The sequence below is a fragment of the Balaenoptera musculus genome, chromosome 9 (genome assembly GCF_009873245.2).
Source record: "Balaenoptera musculus isolate JJ_BM4_2016_0621 chromosome 9, mBalMus1.pri.v3, whole genome shotgun sequence".
Classification (NCBI taxonomy): domain Eukaryota; kingdom Metazoa; phylum Chordata; class Mammalia; order Artiodactyla; family Balaenopteridae; genus Balaenoptera; species Balaenoptera musculus.
Genome location: NC_045793.1, coordinates 92,065,205 through 92,081,211, shown reverse-complemented (window position 1 = coordinate 92,081,211; position 16,007 = coordinate 92,065,205). Strand labels below are relative to the sequence as shown.

The following is a 16,007-nucleotide window of genomic DNA, read 5'->3' as shown; positions in this document are numbered from 1 at the left end:
TAGGAAAAAAAAAAAAAAAAACCACAGGAATTAAGGGAATCAACCAAGGGTGTGGAAGTCCTGGGTGAGCAGCAGAGAAGCCATTAGTATCCCTGGACCTGAATGAGCCACGGGAAGGAGGAGTGTGAGTGCTGGAAGGCAGCGCTGTGAGCACAGAAGGGAGGAGGCCACCCTGTAGGAGCTGGACTTGAGAGAGAGCAGGACTGCCAGACCCTGCTGCTCACCACAGGTGCATTCCGCTCGCGCTTCCCACCCTCTGATCCCTTCTCAGAACTGGCCAGTGGCCAAGTGTGAACGAAAGCCAGAGGTCAAGGGAGCCAGGTGATGTCATCTGTGGAGGCTGGCTTTCGTTCCAGGACACAGAGCAGGATGGGGCAAGGATCTGGTGGGGCAAATGAAAAGTATCCAGCACGATCTTGTTAACTTCCTTGGTAGAAACCCAAGGATCTATTTTTCTTTTAGTACAAATACCCTTTCAATGCTGACTCCCCTGTTCAATCCCAAATGGCCCGTATTTGAAAGTTTCTGGCGATAGAATGCTCACCACCTTCCATAGCAGCTCCTTAGTCTTTGAACTGCTGTGACTACTAGAAAGTTCTCTATATTCAGACAAAAATCTTCCTTCATGGAGCTTTCACCTGCTGGTTTCATTCTGTGTCCTCAGGATGACCAAAAACACATTTACTCTGCTTTTCTGGCCACACATACTTGAAAACAGCTATAGCACATGCCCTGAATCTTCTTTCTCAACTCATGGGTATGAAACGTAAACATAAAAGTTAATTCAACTTTTGTTCACAAGACAATTTCATATTTCTCTAGCAATCTAGCTTGTTCCTCTAAACGCATGCTACATGCTAGTTTGACAGTTACCCCAAACCAACTGAGTATCCAGGTGTGATATGACCAAGTGAAGTGGAACATTTACCTTCCTTCCTTTAGAAGTGCCCCTTCAACCTAAGGTCAGTTTCTTTTCTAAAGGCCACCTCACACTGTTAACTATAGCTCTCTGTGCCTCTTCCATCCACTACTCTATGGGCTCCTGGTGAGGGTTTACTATAATTCTCAGGTATTTGTTGGATGAAGAATGGATAAGTGAATGGATGGATGGATGCATGGATGTGTGCATGGATGGATGCATGGATGGATTCATGGATGGATGTATGGATTCATGGATGGATGTATGGATTCATGGATGGATGTATGGATGGATAAGAGTGAAGAGCATCACTTTGCTTTTACTGTTCAGGGACTTCCATATAAGCAGGGAAGAATGAAGAAATGAACATGTCTTTTAAAAAAATGTCTTCAGTCTATTTCCTGAAAGATTGGGAAGCCCTAAAGTGATGGACACTTGTTAAAAAGTGAATATAGGAAGAACAAACCTTTGGAAATACAGCACTTCACCAAATCCAATCAAGGCTTGTCATCTGTCTTTTCATTTCTAATGAATTCTAACTAGCTTTAGACAAAAATATCAGTTTGTCTACTGATTTAGGTGAAAACCTTGAGAAATCTGGTGAAAATAAGTGCTTTATCCATTGAATCAAAACAGAAAACTAAATATGTCCTTAATTGACACATAAATCCCTGTGTTTGGTATAACATGGGTATCCAGGAGGAATCTATCAAATAGATATCATTTACTCCACTTTCTTTTTTTAATTAATTTTTATTGGAGTACAGTTGATTTACAATGTTGTGTTAGTTTCTGCTATACAGCAAAGTGAATCAGTTACACATATACATATATCCATTCTTTTGTGGATTCTTTTCCCTTGTAAGTCATTACAGAGTATTGAGTAGAGTTTCCTGTGCTATACAGTAGGTCCTTATTAGTTATCTATTTTATACATAATAGTGTGTGTATGTCCATCCCAATCTCCCAGTGTATCCCTCCTCCCCTCCCCACCTTGGTAACCATAAGTTTGTTTTCTACATCTGTGACTCTATTTCTGTTTTGTAAATAAGTTCATTTGTATCATTTTTTAGATTCCACATATAAGCGATATCATATGTTATTTGTCTTTCTCTGTCTGACTTACTTGACTCAGCATGACAATCTCTAGGTCCATCCATGTTGCTGCAAATGGCATTATTTCATTCTTTTTTATGGCTGAGTAGTATTCCATTGTATATATGTACCACATCTTCTTTATCCATTCATCCGTCAATTGACATTTAGGTCGCTTCCATGTCCTGGCTATTGTACATAGTGCTGCAATGAATATTGGGGTGCATGTATCTTTTCAAATTATGGTTTTCTCTGGGTATATGCCTGGGAGTGGGATTGCTGGATCATATGGTAGCTCTAGTTTTAATTTGTATGGAAACACAGATGACCCCAAATAGCCAAAGCAATCTTGAGAAAGAAAAATGGAGCTGGAGGAATCAGGCTCCCTGACTTCAGACTATACTATAAAGCTACAGTAATCAAAACAGTATGGTACTGGTACAAAACCAGAAATATAGATCAGTGGAACAGGATAGAAACTCCAGAGATAAACCCACGCACCTATGGTCACCTAATCTGTGGCAAAGGAGGCAAGAATATACAATGGAGAAAAGAGTCTCTTCAATAAGTGGTGCTGGGAAAAGTGTACAGCTACATGTAAAAGAATGAAATTAGAACATTCTCTAACACCATACACAAAAATGAACTGAAAATGGATTAAAGACCTAAATGTAAGACCGAATACTATAAAACTCTTAGAGGAAAACATAGGCAGAACACTCTCTGACATAAATCGCAGCAGGATCTTTTTTGATCCACCTCCTAGAGTAATGAAAATAAAAATAAACAAATGGGACCTAATTAAACATTTACTCCATTTTCTTCTTTAAGATTTAGAAACAAAGATCCAAGCTTTGAATCTAAGTAGACAAGAAAAAGCTGATCAGCTGAAACAGTAGGGAGATCAAGTCATTGCCATTAAAAATGAAATTATCGAGCAAGAAAATAAATATGCTACCTGCTACAGTTAGGCAGAGTTAAAGTGCAAAATCACCTGTGCCTTCGTTTCTGGCTTCTCATGAGCAAACCTGAGGTGCAGTGCTGAAGTTGGGAAGCACAAATGGTCAGCCTCTTCTGCCTCCATCCCCAAGCCCTCTCCTTGCCCAGTGTAGCTGTGGAGTGAAGCTTGGCCAAGGCAATGCCACTTTATATGGAATAGAAAGGGAGTAGTAAAGGGATCATCTCTGGTTTCGGAAACCTTTCCTTTTGCCTTCCTTTCCTTTCATAGCCTAAATATGACATACAATAGATATAGACATATGTACATATAACAAGTACAAATCTACAAATAAGTATGTATTCAAACTCATTTCAGTCCAGTGAACCTGAGTGTTAAATAAGTTGCTAGCAGCTGGGTTGGGGGGAGTGGGGAGTTCTAATCAATGGGAGTAAAGTTTCAGTTAAGCAAGATGAGTAAGTTCTAGAGATCTGCCATACATTATACATATAGTCAATGATAATGTATTGTACACTTAAGCATTGAGTGTAAATCTCATTAAATGTTCTTACCACAATAAAATAAAAATAAATAAATTTAAACAAATTTAAATAAATCAATATTTCTAATACTAGGTTGGCATAAATATGGATGGGATATACTAGACTGTTCTGTAGTTTCTATTTGGATTTGCTTTTGCTTTGTCTGTAAAACTCTTATTCTGTTCTGAATAAAATGCATACAATTCAAAATATAACTCGTTTTTACACCCACTCTCCTACATATTCATTCTCTCAACCAAAGGATTCTGTTTTTCCCAAATGGCACTAGAACAATGTACAAGAAGATAAATATTGAGCTACTTTTCATAATTTGTCTGCAAGCATTTTTTTAATATAAATTTATTTATTTATTTACTTATTTTTGCTGTGTTGGGCCTTTGCTGCTGCGCGCAGGCTTTCTCTAGTTGTGGCGAGCGGGGGCTATGCTTTGTTGCAGTGCGCGGGCCTCTCATTGCAGTGGTTTCTCTTTGTTGCGGAGCACGGGCCCTAGAGTGCGCAGGCTTCAGTAGTTGTGGCACATGGGCTCAGTAGTTGTGGCTCACGGCCTCTAGAGCACAGGCTCAGTAGTTGTGGCACACGGGCTTAGTTGTTCCGCAGCATGTGGGATCTTCCCGGACCAGGGCTCAAACCCGTGTCCCCTGCATTGGCAGGCAGATTCTTAACCACTGCACCACCAGGGAAGTCCGTGTCTGCAAGCATTTTTGCTGTAAGATCTGCTGCTCATTTTTAAAAGACTAGCAATCATGTTGCTATTGTTTAGTATAAAAGATCAGATTGTTTCATTTCAAAATGGATCTATGATTTTGTATTAACTTTTCTTGCATGTATGTTATATGATAGAGCACACTGGGAATGCTCTCCTTCGGAGGGATTGTTTTAAGGGAATTTGACCCCACATCTGTGATTGAGAAATCATATACATCAACACTGATGTATAAAAGAGAAGAAGCAGCTGGAACCATTTCCATTAAGGGCTGACTCATAACAGATGGATTTAATAATTCAACAAAGGAGCTTTAGGATTCCATATAAACATGGAATTTCTTTAGATGTAGGTTACTAAGGAAAATCGCAGTTTCCCTGGTGATTCTGAAGAATAGGATGAAACTTTTCTACAGGAAGGACCACCCCAGAAGTCTCTCTTGAAATACATGATTGTAATCCTCCACGCATCCAGCACTTGGACTTTTGGAAACTTCCACCAACGAACAGCCCACAGAATGAACCAGAGTCGAAGAACACGACTATCACAAACATGATTGTTTACTCCAGTGTAGAGAGTGGAACACACTCCAACTTTCCCACTAGGATGCTGACTTTCAACTTGGTACAAATGATAGTCTTAGTTTTGCAAGCATGGTGATCTGTTTGAAATAGCTACGTTCAATTGTTCTACCTTTTCAGTGGGCAGACTCTACAAGTAATAGACTGGAGAGTGAGGAAAGGGTTAAAGAGGGAAGAGTTTCTGTCCTCCCAGAGAGTTTATCAAGCAGGAAGGGAATTTACAAGAAGGATATCTGAAAGCACATAAAATTGAAGAAATGGCTGGAGAAAATGTAACCAAGGACAATTATGCATCTGGGCGTATATCCAAGATCACACCTCAGGGACACTCAGGTAAGGATGCTCATGCTGGCCCTCATAGACACTCTCCACCATCCTGTTAATTTCCAACCGCCTCTCCCTCTTGTGTCACTTTTTTTGATTAATTTATTTATTGGCTGCATTGGGTCTTTGTTGCTGTGCGGGCTTTCTCTAGCTGCTGCGAGCAGGAGCTACTCTTCGTTGCGGTGTGTGGGCTTATTGTGGTGGCTTCTCGTTGCGGAGCACGGGTTCTAGGGTGCACGGGCTTCAGTAGTTGTGGTGCGGGGGCTCAGTAGCTGTGGCTCACGGTCTCCAGAGCGCAGGCTCAGTAGTTGTGGCGCATGGGCTTAGTTGCTCTGTGGCATGTGGGAACTTCCCGGGCCAGGGATCGAACCCGTGTTCCCTGCATTGGCAGGCAGATTCTTAACCACTGAGCCACCAGGGAAGTCCCTCTTGTGTCACTTTCTCATGACTCAACATCCCTAGTAGAAGTGCCCAGTTGGCTGAGCCTTCTCATGTGCCCTGGCTGCCAGGGAGTGAGAAGAGAGAATGTCTGCCCCCTTGGGCTCTGGTAGTGGGAGGGGAATTTTGCCTCCACCTACCTTGGACTCTTCCAAGGTAGGAAGGATTTTGCTTCCAGGCATCAATGAATGACAAATTTCCATTCTAGCCCACCTCTGTGACTTCCTAATATCATAATACATTCTTCATCCCATCTTTTCTTCTAAAACAAAAACAAATGTTTCCACCAAAACACAGTGTTGCATTCACTCAGCCATCTGAAAGCATATCCCCGGTCTTCAGGGGAACCAGCCTAAGATCCCATCACTCACTCAGTGCATCCAGCTCTCAGGTGGTGTCTCCAGCTGAACTCTGTTCCTTTTCTACTTCTGTTACAAGTCTGTCTTGATGTACTGAATTCATAAATCAAAATGATAAAGTTCACTACCAACATATGCTAAGTACAGAATAGCAGTGGGGAAAGAGATTAAAAAGTTAAATATATTTTCTATTTCATAATAAAAATAGAAGTACCTATAAAACATCACATATTGAGAAACACAGAGTGAGGTCGCAGACTTCTGTAACTTCTCTAGAAGCTGTAGTTGGGATTTCTGATCTTTATATTCTGTCTTCAGCAAGCATCTCTTTGCCAGGTAGAGTGACCCAAACCTTCTTTCCTGAGGATTCTGAGCCTTGGAAGGTCCTGCACGAATGGAGGAGATTGCTCTTACATTTTTCCCTGGGACATGGCAAGACTAGACTGTCCGGATTCTAGCCGCTGTGCACCAGCGGCTCTATTTCCCTTTAAAAATCGAGATCAATTACCCCAGACAAAATTATAATTTACCCCCACCCCCCCATTTTTTCGTCTTGTTTATCCTTTAGCATGAGAAGCCTGAAAAACTGGGAAATGGTATGTATTCTAGTCAGTGGAACAACTGTTGTGCTGTCAAGTGACGAGACTTCCTTAGAGACAAGAGCCCAGAGTCATAGGTACAGGAGGTAAAATTTTGCCTGTGAGTCATTTGAATGTAAGTGTGAGCAGCATCACACATATTTCCACTCTTGGTTTTAGATCCATGTATTCTGCCTATACGATGCTTCATCAACTTTCCTGGTAGAAGGCATGGCTCTGCCTCCCATCTAAGGAAGATAATTTGATGTAAGTAGCTAAAAAGAAGAAGAATTAAATGAATTAGAGTATGTAAAGCGCCTATATATGATAGTCAACAAATAATGTGATTAGAAGATACATTTTAATTCTTCCTATAAATACTTACACACGTCAACATGCATCCATTTCCTTTGCCTCTATTATAATTATTCTAATAGTTTCCTAAATTTGAGTTGAGTGAACACTACATCAACTACCCAGCACTGGGAGGTCTGCTGAGGCATGAGAGACCAACACAGAGAAGGGTAGACTGAATTCTGACATCTCAGGGCAGGGGTTGAGGGAAGGGTAGGAGCCAGGAGCCAAGGTCACTGGGAGTAGTGACCAGGCTGGTAGAGACTGAGACTGGAAGATTCGATAGCGGGGGTGGGCAGATAGAACCTAAGACACTGACTGTGGAAGACAGAGCAAGATGGTGGACCACGGGCTGGGTAAGCCACACAGCAGGTGTGTGGGCCAGTAAGTGTGGAGAAACCCTGTTACCAGAGACCAGCTAGAAACATTTGCAACTTATCTCTGAGTTCATTATGAAGATCAGGAAAATCATTAGAGAAATTATGAATATCAGGAGACAATCGATGATGAGGTAGCTGGTGTGGTCCATTTAGGAAACAATTCTATGTCTTCTCCTAAATTAGAAACCAATCCCAGGTGAAAGGTGGCTCAGGGGCAGTAGGTGAGTGCAATTAGCCAAAGCCCCAAGGGGGCAAAATGAAGTGAAGGGAAATGGAAAGTAGATCCCGGCAAGAGCAAAGGAGCCTGATGGGGCACAGGCTGGAAAGTGCTGCTCGATATCCCTCTTCTTTCTTTTGGTAATAGAACTCCTCCATGGTTTAACCAGGCACACGGCTGCCTACTTAGACTCCATTTCTCAACCTCCCTTGCGGTTCAGTATGACCACGGGACTCAATTCTGACCAGGATGTTCGTGAGAGTGTTGAGTGTAACTACAAGGGCACAACCTTCAAAGGAACCTGTTTAGAAATAGACTCAGACACAGAAAACAAACTTATGGTTACCACAGGGAAAAGGGAGGAGAGGGAGGGATAAATCAGGAGTTTACGATTAACAGATACAAACTACTATATATAAAATAGGTAAACAACAAGGACCTACTGTATAGCACAGGGAACTATAGTCAATATCTTGTAATAACCTACAATGGAAAAGAATCTGAAAAAGAATATATATATATATACACATATATGTATAACTGACTCACTTTGCTGTACACCTGAAATTAACACAACATTGTAAATCAACTCTACGTCAATTAAAAAGAAAAAGTAAAAGGAAGCTGTTTGCCCTTTGTGGTAGGCAGAATAATGGCCTCCAAAAGATGTCCATGTCCTCATCTCTGTAACCTGTAAGAATAGGTTATATTACATGGTGAAGAGCAATTAGGCTTACAGGTGGAATTATGGTGCTAATCTACTAATCAGCTGACCTTGACGCAGGGCAATCAGCCTGGATTACCCAGGTGGGCCCAATGTAATTATAAAGGTTTATAAACGTGGAAGGAGGCGGCAGAGAGAGACGCCAGGCTGGGAAGGGTTTGGCCGATGCTGGTGGTTTTGAAGCTGGAAGAAGAGGACCCTAGAAGCTGGAAGAAGCAAGGAAAAGGATTCTCCTCCACTGGTTCCACAAAGAGAGCACAGCCATGCGACTCCTGGACTTCAGCCCAGGGAGACCTGGGTCAGACGTCGAACCCACAGAACTGTAAGGTAAAGTCATGTTGTTTTAAGTCCTGTGTTTATGGTGATTAGTTACAGCAGCTATAGGAGACGAATCCACCTTCCATTTGTTTTTTCAGCCTTCAGCTGGGCCAGAATATGGTGAGTCAGATGTAACCATGTAGAAGAGGATGACACTGGTGAAACAAGGTAAAAGCAGTACGGGTCCCTGGACGGCTGTACCGGTGAGGGTTCTGGCAGGAGACAAGGGCATAAGCTGGACAGTTTAATAAGGAACTGTTGACAAAGATGTGGACAGGGAGAAGGAAAGCCATAAAGGACAGCAGGCCAGATCCAGCACCAGGCAGGGGGCTATTGCCACCGTTGGACAGGGGTGAGGAGAGAGGGTGAAAACAACAGACTAAAGATGGAGTGCGTAGAAGGGGCATTCAACAGGACCTGTAGGGACTTCCCTGGCCGTCCAGTGGTTAGGACATGGTGCTTTCACTACGGTGGTCCGGGTTCAATCCTTGGTCGGGGAACTAAGATACCGCAAACCGAGAGGGGCGATGAAAAAAGAAAAAGCAACCTGTGATCTCTGGTTGAGGGATGTAGCCAACTGTGACCACTCTGCGGAGAGTCTTGGGGCATAAACACCCTGCAGTCCTGCCCCCACCCCAGGTCTGATCTCTTGCTAGTGCTTCCCATTAGCTGAACCAAGGAACTGGGTTGATGTGTCCAAGTAGCTCCGCCTCTGGGGGCAGGGGGAGCGGGGGCACGTCGGTCTCGAGAGGTCCAGTGACCTTGTGGTTTAAAGCTGTCTGTGCCTGACTCCCCTGGACTACCTGCCAGCTTGAACTTGTATAAGGTAGAAAAGCAAACCCCTCCTATTTATGTCACTATGATTTTGGTCTGTGTCAAAGCAGCTGAACCAGCGTTCTCACCAGTATCTTCGCGGTGCTAAGGGGACTCTAAACCCTCTCCAGACTGCTACAGCAGTCCCCTCTCTGCCCCGCATTAGGGGGACAGGGGCCCAAGGGTCAGGTGATAAGTGCAAATCCTGGTTTGTCCCCTACACGATCTCAGGTGATTCACAGTCTCTCTGAATCTTAAGTCTTTATTTCCTTCAGCTGTAAAATGCCAGTGAATAGACCTGGGCTCCCCACCAGGATCACAGAGCCAATTCGAGTGAAAGGGCTTTGAGTAGAGTGAGGTGTTACTGAAATCCTTTAAGAAATAATGACTATCCCGTTGTAATTGGTACACCTGTATTTCCCTTCCACCGTCGCTCCTGTAGTGTTGTCCTCCGTGAAATCCTAACTGTTATCTCTCCTCCAAACCAGCCCTTTCCTTAAGGGAAACCTCACTTTACCCTGCAGTCCCCTCTCTCTGGCCTGGTTCACAGCCCTTTCTCTGAAGCTCTCTCTTCTGTTGCCAATTGGCTGATAAACCTTCCCCGCCTAACCCGAGAGTAAGTTCCCTGAAGACAGAGTATGTCTTTGGCCACATCAGTGTCCCTTTTAGAACTCGGCACAATGCAGAACCCGCTAAATATTTGCTCTCTTACACATTAGTTTCATAAATCGACTCCAAAGTGTTGGAAGTCGGGCATTCTTTGGACCACTGCTGACTTAGAAGTTTTTCCACTGTAATGTGAAACCAGCTCACCCTATGGGTCAACTCTCTAAACATGTATTCGAGAATAATTCAAACCTCTACTTCCATATTTGGAGGAAACACTGCCACATGGGAAGAATACATAAGACAACAGAAATCCTCTTCCGCGTCTCCCTCCCCCTCGGTAACTAACCCGCTCCAGAGCAGCTATTGCAAATCCTTCCCCCCACCACCTTTTTCTGGAAACTCCTCCCCCACTAAAAGCTCCCCCCAGGCCAAGCGCTTCACTCTCTTGTGTTGCCTCCTCTGCCCTCAGATCTAGTGTCTTTGCTTTGCTCTTGCTCGCGCTTGCTTTCCCCTGGCCACGTACGTGTGTTTATAGGACTGTTGACGTTTTCCAAGTCACAGGGCATACACGAGGGCAAGTCACTCCCCAGCCAAGGACGTCCTCACTGACAGGTGACAGCGCGCTTCCCAGGCAGAGCCCACTGAGCCGGGGGAAGCACGGCCTCTCCTCTCCACTCAGTCAGCCTTTGTCTAGAAAAAGTGACTGCGGTTAAGTGACTAAGCATAGAACGCTAAAGGACACGTTTGAGAACCTACTTTTATAAATATTAGATGTATAACGGTTTATATATTTATGTATACACTTCAAGATATATGCAAAATTTGTATAAATGCAACTAGAATCGGTAGGCTTCTCAGTAACCCTTAGTCATTAAACAAATCAGTTTAATCAAACTCTCCTGTGTAGGAACCGTCCCACTGCCCTCACCACCCCTTGCCCCCAACCTCACCCACCCTTCACAAACATGCCACACCCCTCCCCAAGCAAGCTTGACTAGAACTTTCTTTTTTTTTAACTCACTTTATGCTTGTAACTAAAAGTTCTTTCCCAGCCCTGATTCTCGTGCTTCAGAAAAGGGAACAACTTTGAAACGTGGACCGAAGTACTCACCGTCTTTTTCCATTATAAGCTTTAAGGCTCTTAGTAACGAGCTGCCTGCTTACAATTTCTCAGGAGTCCCCTGTTTCTTCTTTCATGTTCCGTGCCCTCAGCCCTCTGTTTCTTCTCTTGTGAGAGTAGAAGAAGGAGGATATTTTTTCCCTCTTCAACATAAAGCAGCCAAAGCAGACCTGCTCTTAGCACCTCAGACATCAGCACCTAGCTTTGTCTCTTCTGGGGAATAACTTGAACCGACATATAATCTTTTTTTTTTTAGTTGAAGTGTAGTTGATTTTACAGTGTTTCAGGTATACAAGTGATTCAGTTATATGTATATATGTATTATTTTTCAGATTCTTTTCCCTTATAGCTTATTACAGCATATTGAATGTAGTTCCCTGTGCTATACAGTAGGTCCTTGTTGTTGATCTATTTTATATATAGTAGGATGTATCTGTTAATCCCAAATTGCTAATTTATCCCTCCCCGCCTTGCCCTTTGGTAACCACAAGTTTGTCTTCAATGGCTGTGAGTCTATTTCTGTCTTGTAAGTTCATTCGAACCTACATATAATCTTTAACTTATCAAATTCTGAGTGCCATGGCAGAAGGCTTCTCCTGCTCTACCTACATGTCTCTGATTCAGCCTGCCACCTGAACGAACTTTGTTACATGAAGCAAGCTTACTACAATCTATATTAAACATTAATCTGAACATATAGGGATTTTGATCAGAGATACAAAGTGTCTTCTTCACTGTCATGGAATTTGTGATTTTTTTTTTTTTTAAACACTCAAGTGTTTGATTTACAGCGATATCTGACATAGTTCCACGTGCAACCATAGCTCTGTTGATGACAAGCACCAAAGGCTAGGGTTAGATGGTTGGTTGCATTTTATCTTACATTCACTAGGTAGTAATAGATTAAGGATACTGCATTTCAGAGCTCTCTCTAGTCATCCCAACGTGGCACCAAGAATTAAAATCTAACCTTAATAGTAGTGGTACTTTCCTGCAGTGAAGACTTTGAAATATTTAGCCCACAAAACGTTCTCAGTGGTGTAAAAAACCAAACAAAAAACCCCAATAATAAAATCCACCAGTGGAAGAGGTTACCTCTCAAGGGAAAAGATATAAAATGACTGTCAGAAATACTAGATGCAGCTGGGCAAACCCTTAGACACTAGATGCAGGCATCTCCGGAGCTCTCACACCTAATATGCTCCCTGACCCTGCCTCTTGCTCAGGAAAGAGGTTTAAGAAATCCCAAATGCAAGAGATCTAAACAATTGTCTGGTCCCATCCCCTCATTTTGTGTAGAGCACCTAGGTTAATTTAGCCAGGGTCACACAGCTAGTCGGCAGAAATGCCAAGGCAGGTGTGATAGGAAATACATCCCTCTCTCTCGCCCTCTCTTTCAAGACCACTTGCTCTTTTAACTGGTCTTAGGCTCTACTTAATGGGCCATCAAATCCAGCAAAAGTGGCTTGTCTTAGAAGTTAAATATTTTTAACGTTAATATTTCACAGAAAGTCTTCCTTTCTGCTTGGAAAAAAAAAAAAAAGGTCAAAGTAGCTAACCAAATAGAAATACTTTATCCTTAATGTGTGAACAAAAAAGTATACTCTTTTCAAACTAGTATGTCTTTTGAGAGAATATCCAACTCCATGAGCATATCATTGTAGTTATTAAACACAATCGACTGAATTATTTTCAGTCCTCAAAACTCTCCATGTAGTTTAAAAAAGAAATAGGACTACAATGTAACATAAGTACAAGATAGGCCAAATTTTAGGTATGAAGCTTTATTATATCTAAAATTTATTACAATATATATTTAACAAATTCATTTGATCATGTAGGAAAAGAAAATAAACCTAACTACTAAAAGAACTACTTGTTTGGGAGCATTAGTTCTATATGATATAAAAATTTCTAGGACTCTGTAATAACCAAACAGCCATCCAGATTATTACTTCTGTGAAAGTACATATCTAAATTAGTCCATGCTTTTTTTCCTAAAGTATAGTTGATATACAATATTGTGTTAATTACTGCTGTACAGCAAAGTGATTCAGTTATACATATATATATATACATTCTTTTATTTTTTCCATTATGGTTTATCATAGGATATTGAATGTAGTTCCCTGTGCTGTACAGTAGGACCTTGTTGTTTATCCATTTTGTATATAAAAGCTTATATCTGCTCACCCCAACCTCCCAATCCATCCCTCCCCCAACCCCCTCTCTGTTGGCAACCACCAGTCTGTTCTGTATGTCCGTGTTTCTGTTTCATAGATAGGTTCGTTTGTGTCATATTTTAGATTCCACATGTAAGTGATATCATACGGTATTTGTATTTCTCTTTCTGATTTACTTCACTTAGTATGATCATCTCTATCCATGTTGCTGTAAATGGCATTATTTCATTCTTTTTTATGGCTGAGTAGTATTCCATTGTGTATATATACCATATCTTATTTATCTTTTCCTCTGTCAATGGACATTGAGGTTGTTTGTATGTCTTGGCTATTGTGAGTAGTGTTGCTATGAACATAGGGGTGTATGTATCTTTTCAAATTATGGTTTTCTCTGGATATATGCCCAGGGGTGGGATTGCTGGGTCATATGGCAACTCTATTTTTAGTTTTCTGAGGAAGTTCTGTACTGTTTTCCATAATGACTGTACCAACTTACGTTCCCACCAACAGTGTAGGTGGGTTCCCCTTTCTCCACACTCTCTCCAGCATTTGTTATTTGTAGACTTTTTGATGATGGCTATTCTGACTGGTGTGAGGTGGTACCTCATTGTAATTTTGATTTACATTTCTCTAATGAGTGATGTTGAGCGTCTTGTCTTTTTTTTTAATACATTTATTGATTGATTGATTTATGGCCGCGTTGAGTCTTCGTTGCTGCGTGCAGGCTTTCTCTAGTTGCGGCGAGCAGAGCTACTCTTTGTTGCGGTGCAGGCTTCTCATTGCAGTGGCTTCTCTTGTTGCAGAGCACAGGCTCTAGGTGCACGGGCTTCAGTAGTTGTGGCACATGGGCTCAGTAGTTATGGCTCGCAGGCTGTAGAGTGCAGGCTCGGTAGTTGTGGCACACAGGCTTAGTTGCTCTGTGGTATGTGGGATCTTCCTGGACCAGGGATCGAACCCGTGTCCCCTGCATTGGCAGGCGGATTCTTAACCACTGCGCCACCAGGGAAGTCCCTTGAACATCTTTTCACGTGCCTACTGGCCATGTGTATGTCTTCTTCTGAGAAATGTCTATTTAGGTCTTGTGCCCATTTTTCAGTTGGGTTGTTTTGTTGTTGAGTTGTATGAGCTTGTTGTGTATTTTGGAAATTAAGGCTTTGTCGGTCGCATTGTTTGCATATATTTTCTCTCAATCTGTAGGCTCTCTTCTTGTTTATGGTTTCCTTTGCTGTGCAAAAGCTTGTAAGTTTGATTATGTCCCATTTGTTTATTTTTGCTTTTATTTCTATAGCCTTGGGAGACTGACCTAAGAAAACATTGGTATGATTTATGTCAGAGAATGTTTTGCCTATGTTCTCTTCTAGGAGTTTTATGGTGTCATGTCTTAAGTCTTTAAGCCATCGTGAGTTTATTTTTTTTGTACGGTGAGAGGGTGTGTTCTAACTTCATTGATTTACATGCAGTTGTCCAACTGTCCCAACACCACTTGCTGAAGAGTCTGTCATTTTCCCATTGTATATTCTTGCCTCCTTTGTCAAAGATTAATTGACTGTCATTGCTGAAGAGTCTGTCATTATTCATATGCTCTCTATTCTGTCCTTTTGATCCGTATGTCTGTTTTGTGCCAATACCACACTGTTTTGGTTACTGTGGCTTTGTAGTATTGTCTGAAGTCTAGGAGGGTTATGCCTCCTGCTTTGTTCTTTTTCTTCAGGATTGGTTTGGCAATTCTGGTTCTTTTATGCTTGCATATAAATTTTAGGATTATTTGTTCTAGTTCTGTGAAAAATGTCATGGGTGATTTGGTAGGGGTTACATTAAACCTGTAGATTGCTTTGGGTAGTATGGCCATTTTAACAATATTAATTTTTCCAATCCAAGAGCATGGGATAGCTTTCCATTTCTTTGAATCATCTTCAGTTTCCTTTATTAATGTTTTATAGTTCTCAGTGTATAAGTGTTTCACCTCCTTGGTCAGGTTTATTCCTAAGTATTTTATTTTGGGAGGTGTGATTTTGAAAGATATTGTACTTTTAACATTCCCTTTCTGATATTTCATTGTTGGTGTAAAGAAATGCAACCGATTTCTGTATGTTAATCCTGTATTCTGCTACCTTGCTGAATTTGGTGATCAGTTCTAGTAGTTTTTGTGTGGAGTTTTTAGTATTTCTATATATAGAATCATGTCATCTGCATATAATGACAATTTTACCTCTTCACTTCCAATTTGGATAGCTTTTATTTCTTTTCCTTCTCTGATTGCTGTGACTAGGACTTCCAATACTATGTTGAATAGGAGAGGTGAGAGTGGGCATCCTTGTCTTGTTCCAGATTTTAGCAGGATGGCTTTCAGCTTCTCCCCATTGAGTATTATATTGGCTGTGTGTTTGTCATAAATAGCTTTTATTATATTGAGATATGTTCTCTCTATACCCACTTTGGTAAGAGCTTTTTTTTTTTATCATGAATCAATGTTGAATTTTGTCAAATGCTTTTTCTGCATCTATTGAGATGATCATGTGGTTTTTGTCTTTTCTTTTGCTTATGTGATGTATCACGTTGATTTTGCATATGTTGAATCATCCTTGTGAATTCGGGATGAATCCCACTTGGTAGTGGTGTAGGATCTTTTTTATGGGTTGTCGGATTTGGTGTGCTAAAATTTTGCTGAATTTTTGCATCTTTATTCATCAGAGATATTTGCCTTTGTCTTTTTTGGTGGTGCCTTTCTCTGGTTTTGGTATCAGGATGATGGTGGCTTTCATAGAATGTCTTTGGGAGTGTTCCCTCTTTAA

At 41.5% G+C, this 16,007-nt stretch overlaps 1 protein-coding gene across 1 annotated transcript in view; it reads left to right on the top strand.

The window, feature by feature from the left end:
* The window catches only part of LOC118900563 (laminin subunit beta-4-like), a 95,884-nt gene extending 92,899 nt beyond the window's left edge, over positions 1-2,985 (top strand). The window contains 1 exon segment of the mRNA XM_036862959.1: positions 2,846-2,985. Coding sequence (XP_036718854.1) covers positions 2,846-2,985 — 140 coding nt within the window.
* The last annotated feature ends 13,022 nt before the right edge of the window (positions 2,986-16,007 follow it).